Genomic DNA, 6977 nt, shown 5'->3' with positions numbered 1-6977 from the left:
ACAAAAGAGTGAAATATTATACAATAAAACTTCAATTCATACACACACAAAACAGGGGTGCAATATAAAATGATGAGGTGGGGTAGTGGGGGTCCTGGGCAACCACGTCAATCAGTATCAACAAAGTGGACAATACATTACAAAAAATTGTCACGTGACCGGTCGAGGTTGAGGACCCACCTACAACCCGACAGGCCCCGCGCAATCTAATAAAAGAAAATTTAAGAAAAAATGGGTCTCCGGATCCTCGCACGCTCAATTAAATGCAGCCAACACCAAGAATTTGTACATAATACCACACTTTATTCACTCACTCACACGGATATACTGACAACCAAAACAGCAGTGGGGCCTAACTATTTCCCTTAATACCCCCTCCACTCCCCAAACTTACTAACCCGCTAATTCAAATTGCCACATCATAAGTGGGAATGAGGGAAAAATAAATGAGTAAATTACATTCGCTCGAACACGTACACTCACCCCTCTTATGCACTGCTCTCACACATACACACGCATCCTCTACCGTCCATGTACGACTCGCATTAGTTCCGAACACACAGGTCCTTGTCACAAACAACGCACGATGCAGGCAACCACTGGGAGTTCTAGTCTTTCTGTAGACAGATGGGGTGTAAAGCGGCAGTTGTATACGTTGGGGACACCCCTGTGACAGTCTCAGGGTATCACGGGTGCAGGGAAGGATGTGGATGTCCAGGACAATGGCGGACCACTCTTCAGAGCTCAAGAGCTCGTGAAAAAAAAATAATACGGGAGATTAAATCCCTGGAACTAGGACGTAATTCCAGACCTCCTGGTCGGACATGGACCCAGGAAATGTAGTGGCACTGGAGGCCCCAAACCCGAACTGAATCGGTAAAAAACAACCCCTCACTCCAAAACGAATGGAGCAGGAACAGTGACTAGTGCGGCGTTGACGACCGTTGGTCCCTCTCTTCTTCCGGTCCCACAATTCCTTGCTGCGATGCATGCTTCCATTTCCGCCCCAGTACCCCACAACAAAATCGTCGGACAACAGGTTCGTGTTTAGAGCCAAGTCGAAGTGAAACTCTTGGCCGTCGGCGCGACGCCCGCAAAACACACTGTTCTTCCCCAGTTGATCTGACCCGTCGAGGTAGATTCCGTATGAATTGTCCTTATCAAACTTGTAGTTGAGCTAAACAACCGGCAGATATGCATGCACGAAAAAAAAAAGAAAACATCAACCTGAGCTGACTAGAGGGAGGGAAGGAGCACACGCTCATTCGTGCGTACACACGCACATGTGCACGCACGCATAGAAATAAAGAAAGAAAGAAGGGAACAAGAAAAACAAAACAAAGCAAACAGCGAAAATCACGACGTATTCGAGGGGTCAAGTTGACCCAAATTCCTTCTTTCTTTTTTTTTTTTCAACGCTACACTGTCGCACGCGACAGTTTCCCCCCTCCTTAAAAGTGTCGATCTCAAATCTGAGATTCACACTTACAGCGATGCACGGTTGACATGCTTCGTCAATTACTTGAATTGTAAAATAATTATGTGAAACAAAACACAAGAAATGGTAAACGCTGTGCACCGTCCCCGCTCAACAGACCAACGGATCAAGCGTTCCAACCATCCGCTAGGGCTAAATCTGCATCGCATGGAGAAACAGTGGGACAAGGCTAACACACCGGTCAACCCCGGTGTAGTGACTCAGCATGAGTCAAACCTCCAGTTACTGCCCAGTCCTACTCAGGTAGTCTGCCCCCAAGTTGTCGACACCCTTGATGTGTCTGAAGGTGAAGCTGTGAGACTGGAGCTCCACAGCCCATCCCATGAGACGTCGACTGACGGGACGGATACGGTGCAGATACTTGAGAGGATGATGGTCACTCTCAAGCACAAAATGCCTTCCGTACAGGTAGGGATAGAACTTCCGTATACCCCAAACCACTGCCAGTGCCTCCTGCTCTATGGTGTGGTACCGCTGTTCAGCTCCACTGAGCTTCTTGCTGGCGAAAGCTATGGGTTGTAGTCCTTCACCGTGATCCTGAAGAAGCACGGCCCCAAGGCCCAACCCTGAGGCGTCTGTCCGTAGCACAAATGTTTTGCTAGGGTCGGGAAGGACCAGCACTGGGGGGTTGATGAGTGCTTCTTTTAACTTGTCAAAGGCTTTCTGGCACTCATCCGACCACAGAACTTTGTTGGGCTCACTGCCCTTGGTCTTGTTGGTCAGAGGTAGGGCTGTTTCTGAGAACTTAGGCACGAAACGCATGTAATAGCCAGCCAGTCCAAGGAAGGCACGCAGCTCCTTCTTTGTGGCAGGAGGGTGTGCTTCCCGGATTTTTGCTACCTTGTCCTGTTCTGGGTGCAGCTGACCACCCTGGAGGTGGTGTCCAAGAAAGCTGATTTGCGGACAGCCAAGCTGGCACTTAGTAGGTCTCGCCGACAGCTGTACCTCCTGTAGGCGGCAGAGTATCTGCTGCAGAACTTCGGTGTGACGATCCCAAGTACCGGTGGCCAGCAGCAGATCATCCATAAAGTTATGGGCATCATCTAACTGCAGTGGTCCCAGAACTCTTCGCATGATGCGACTAAAAATCGCACCGGCCGTTTTCAGCCCGAACGGCATCACCAGCCACTGAAACTGACCCTGTGGCGTCGTGAATGCGGTCTTGGGTCGGTCACTCTCTTTCATGGGTATCTGCCAATACCCTTTAGCTAAGTCGAGTTTAGAAAAGTACTTGGCATGGCTCAGCTTTGCAAAAATCTGGTTGACATCGGGCAACGGTTCTGCATCAAAGCGTAGTACCCGGTTGAGACGGCGAAAGTCCACACAGAAGCGAACCTTCCCGTCTTTCTTTTTGACTAATACGATGGGTGCAGAGTAAGGTGACGTGGCAGGCTCAATCACTCCCATCTTCAGCATGGATTGGACCTCCTCTCTGATTACGTCATACTGTGAGTGGGGCAGTGGGTATTGGCGGACTCGTACTGGTGTAATGTCCTCCAGAACCAGCTCACACTCCCCCACGGTGCACCTGAGGGGAAGGTCGGTGAGAACGCCACTAGCACTCTGACAGATATCCATGATTTCCTGCTTCTGTGAAGAAGTGAGGTTTGTGTGGACAGAGACATCTTTCCATGTCTCTTCTGCTTGCAGGGGTAGAAGTGGAATCCCCTGTGAGCTGAAAGAGCCTGTGTGGTCATCTTCTGTTTCTTCTATGACCACTGGGGCTACAGCTGCGGAACACTCCTCTCTCCGGGTGTACCGCTTCAGCAGATTGGCATGATAGAGTCGTGGGGTTCCTTTGACCGCAATACGGTAATCCCAGTCGCCCACCCGCTCTATCACCCTGTAGGGGCCCTGCCAAGCAATTTGGAGCTTGTTCTTTTTCTCTGGTAAGAACAGCAAGACTTCGTCTCCTACCTCGAACCATCGCTCACGGGCTTTTTTATCATACTGTCGCTTGTACTTGGTGGCTGCTTGCTGCAGGTTCTCTCGTGCCAGCCTGCAGGTCTCTTCCAGCCGATTGCGCAGATCCACCACGTACTCTACCTCCGTGAGGGTTTCTGGAGGCGATGACGCTTCCTTGGTCCACAGCTGGCGCAAAAGAGCCATGGGCCCCCTGACCGTGCGGCCATACAGAAGCTCAAAGGGAGAAAACCGCAGGGACTCCTGTGGCACTTCCCTGAACGCAAACAGGACGGCTGGAATGAACAGATCCCAATCCTTGGGCTTCTCAATACAGAGGCGTTGGATCATTTTCTTCAGGGTGGCATTGAAACGCTCTACAAGACCGTTTGCCTGTGCATGGTACGGAGTCGTAGTTCTGCCATGGATCCCCAACAACCGGTTTACCTGAGCCATCACGTCACTTGTGAACTGGGTACCTCTGTCTGTGAGTACCTCCGAGGGTACTCCCACTCGGGTCCACATTTGCCACAGTGCGTCTGCAACTGTGACAGAATCGATTCCCTTCAACGCAACGGCTTCTGGGTAACGTGTGGCGTAATCAACGACCACCAGAATGTAACGATTGCCCCGCGCAGAGGCTGGAGTGATTGGACCTACGATGTCCACTCCCACTTTCTGGAAGGGTTCTGACACAAGAGGGACAGTACCTAGCGGCACACGCTGGTTCTTACCACGCGGAGAAGTACGCTGACAGACGTCACACGACCGACAGTACTGGCGTACATCCTTGCACATGCCAGGCCAGTAGAAGTGTTGCCACACTCGCTCTTGTGTCCGCCGAACTCCCAAATGCCCCACCATGGGTATGTCATGCCCTAGGGAGAGAACAGTGCGCCTGAGGCCCAGAGGTACCACCAGTTGCTTGAGGTGCTCCCCGTTCTTGTGGAACACACGGAACAAGAGACCATCGTGCATTGTGTAAGATGCCTTACCCTCCCGTTCTGTGTTGATATTGGGAGTTGTCGCTTGTCTCAGTTGCTGCAGGGTGTGGTCTCTGGCCTGAAGACGACGGACGGTCTCCCTATCTGTGTGGAGAGCTACTGTGTCTGTCACCGGTCCCTGAGTAGGCTGTAAGACGGGCGCCTGATCCCTTGCCATCGCTCGTGTGGTTACTGCTGCCAGCACCTCCCTGGGTAGCTGTGTCGACACCCCTTGTCGTGTACCGTCTGCGAAAAGCACGTTGTTACCAATGAGCAGTGTATATGCAGGATTCCGGAGTGCCACAGCCCACACAGCTCCTTTAAAGTACGGTGTAGCAACCTGTACCTTAACATAAGGACGGACAGCGTTGAAGGACTTTTCAACTCCAGTCACCTGACACGTTCCTCCTTTCTCGGCGTCAGGAGGTACCACACTCTCGTCAACGAAAGTGCATGTAGCGCCAGAGTCTCGAATAGAATCGACTATTCGATCCTCTACGAGGCTGAGAAACACAGAACAGGTAGGCCCCATTCCTCCTTGGTCACCTTGTTGTTCAGCGCTGAACACAGGTACAGTTGCTAAAGCGCAACTCTCGTGTGTGTGGCCGACTGCCGCTTGTTGCCTCCGGTCTCTCTTTAACTTTGGACAGTCGCGCTTGTAATGTCCCCCATCACCACAATAAAAACACTGATTGCCCCCCTTACCCGGTGCAGTGGCCGACTTAGGGGCAGACGCCATGCTGCCACGAGGCGGAACAACTGAATACGGTGATTGTTCAGCCAACGGATGCTGAGAATAGCTTAGGTTCCCACGCTTCGGCATGGGCGAAGACTTGAGTCCCCCACCTAGAGAACCTGCACTGGTCTTGAAGACCCTGATTCCCCTTCTGGCTTCCGCAAAGCGTTCGGCCCTCTCTATGACTTCCTGGAACGTTCTAAGGCCTTCATCCCTGATACACACAGCCAGGTCGTCTGTCACAGTGCTGAGAAACTGCTCAATGAGAATCAAGTCCCTCAGTGCCATTCCGGACATGGTTTCCCAGTGCTCGAGCGTGCGCTTAAGACGAATCCCAAACTGGATGAAGGACTCACTTCCGGCTTTGCGTATCTCCCTAAACTTTTTACGGTAAGCTTCAGGGGATATCCTGAACTGACGGCGAAGCGCCGCTTTCAGATCAGTATAAGAACTCTCCGGAGGTAAGTTGTTAAATGCCTCCCGGGCCTTTCCTGTCAAGGAACTAATCAAGTAAAGTGATCGAGTCTCTTCTGCCATGTTATAGGAGTCAGCGACTGCTTCGAAATGATCTAAAAAATCGTCAACATCGTCGCCTGGGCGTAACTCAGGAAGAGTCAGCCTTGGAGGGGCGAAAGTGGGCAGTCTCGCTGCCGGGGACTCCTCTCGGCTAGGCCGCTGAGCAAGGCTTTGAGCCAAAAGCTCAAATCTCTCTCGCTCTAACTGCCGGAGCTCCATCTCCTCCTGTCGACGTATCTCCTCCTTCCTCTCCTCCTCCTGTCGACGTATCTCTTCTTTCCTCTCCTCATCTTGTCGACGCATCTCCTCCTTTCTCTCCAAATACAGAATGAGGGATGTAACGTCGCCCCCCACCACGGAGGTATTATCATGCGTTTTAGACTCTGAAACCCGTGAGGTCATAACCCCAGGAGTGCCAGTGACGTACCCAGTGCCTGAGGTAGTTATCTGAGAACGTACCTGTGAAGGACTGGGGAACCTTGGGCCTGTAAAAGCTCCCCCAGGAGTGGTGACATTTGTCCAAACCACTGTGGAAGTGACTGGAGGAGTGTTATACTGTGCCTCCATCATCTCCTTGATCCACTTAGGGGACTGCTGAGAAATTCCTGAGCCAGGGCCCAGAGTTTTCAGAAAGGGAGAATCCTCCCCGACAACGACCACTTCTTTCTTGCCTGAGGCCGTGGCTGACCTTGTAACCGGTCCTTGGGATGGATCTTTTCCCATGACATACTTGGAAGCCATCGTAACGGACCCTGACACTATGCACAAACAAAACCAGGGGATTATGAAGAAGTTAAACACGGAAATGCTGAGTTACCACTACGAATAGCTATCACCCCTTGTGTTCTTCAAAAACTGTTTATGAGGAGCAGTCAGTGTAGATACAGGGTACCCCCCGTGGAATAGACACCCTAAACCCCAGTGAGTGAAAAAAAAAAAAAAAAAAAAAAAAAAAAAAAAAAATATATATATATACTGTTAACTTCCCACTCTAGCTTCCCACATATAATAAAAAACAAAACATTGCCAGTTACAAAATAAATAAATAACCTGGATAATACAAACTACTTAGTGAAAGCTGCGAGCGGCGATCGGGAAGCGGAAGATCCCGGACGAGCCCCCAAAAATTGTCACGTGACCGGTCGAGGTTGAGGACCCACCTACAACCCGACAGGCCCCGCGCAATCTAATAAAAGAAAATTTAAGAAAAAATGGGTCTCCGGATCCTCGCACGCTCAATTAAATGCAGCCAACACCAAGAATTTGTACATAATACCACACTTTATTCACTCACTCACACGGATATACTGACAACCAAAACAGCAGTGGGGCCTAACTATTT

The 6977-nt window shown here is 50.8% G+C and overlaps 1 protein-coding gene across 1 annotated transcript; it reads right to left on the bottom strand.

Annotated features, from left to right (window-relative positions):
• Positions 1 to 1720: 1720 nt before the first annotated feature.
• LOC143277765 (uncharacterized) lies at positions 1721 to 6376 on the bottom strand. The gene is made up of 2 exons (XM_076582666.1): positions 6095 to 6376; positions 1721 to 5893 (listed from the first exon to the last, which is right to left on the bottom strand). The coding sequence occupies exons 1-2, from the start codon at positions 6374 to 6376 to the stop codon at positions 1721 to 1723; spliced, it is 4455 nt and encodes a 1484-aa protein (XP_076438781.1).
• Positions 6377 to 6977: the final 601 nt, after the last annotated feature.

This window comes from Babylonia areolata, chromosome 35, assembly GCF_041734735.1.
Source record: "Babylonia areolata isolate BAREFJ2019XMU chromosome 35, ASM4173473v1, whole genome shotgun sequence".
Lineage (NCBI taxonomy): Eukaryota > Metazoa > Mollusca > Gastropoda > Neogastropoda > Buccinidae > Babylonia > Babylonia areolata.
This window is presented reverse-complemented; position numbering and strand designations above follow the sequence as displayed.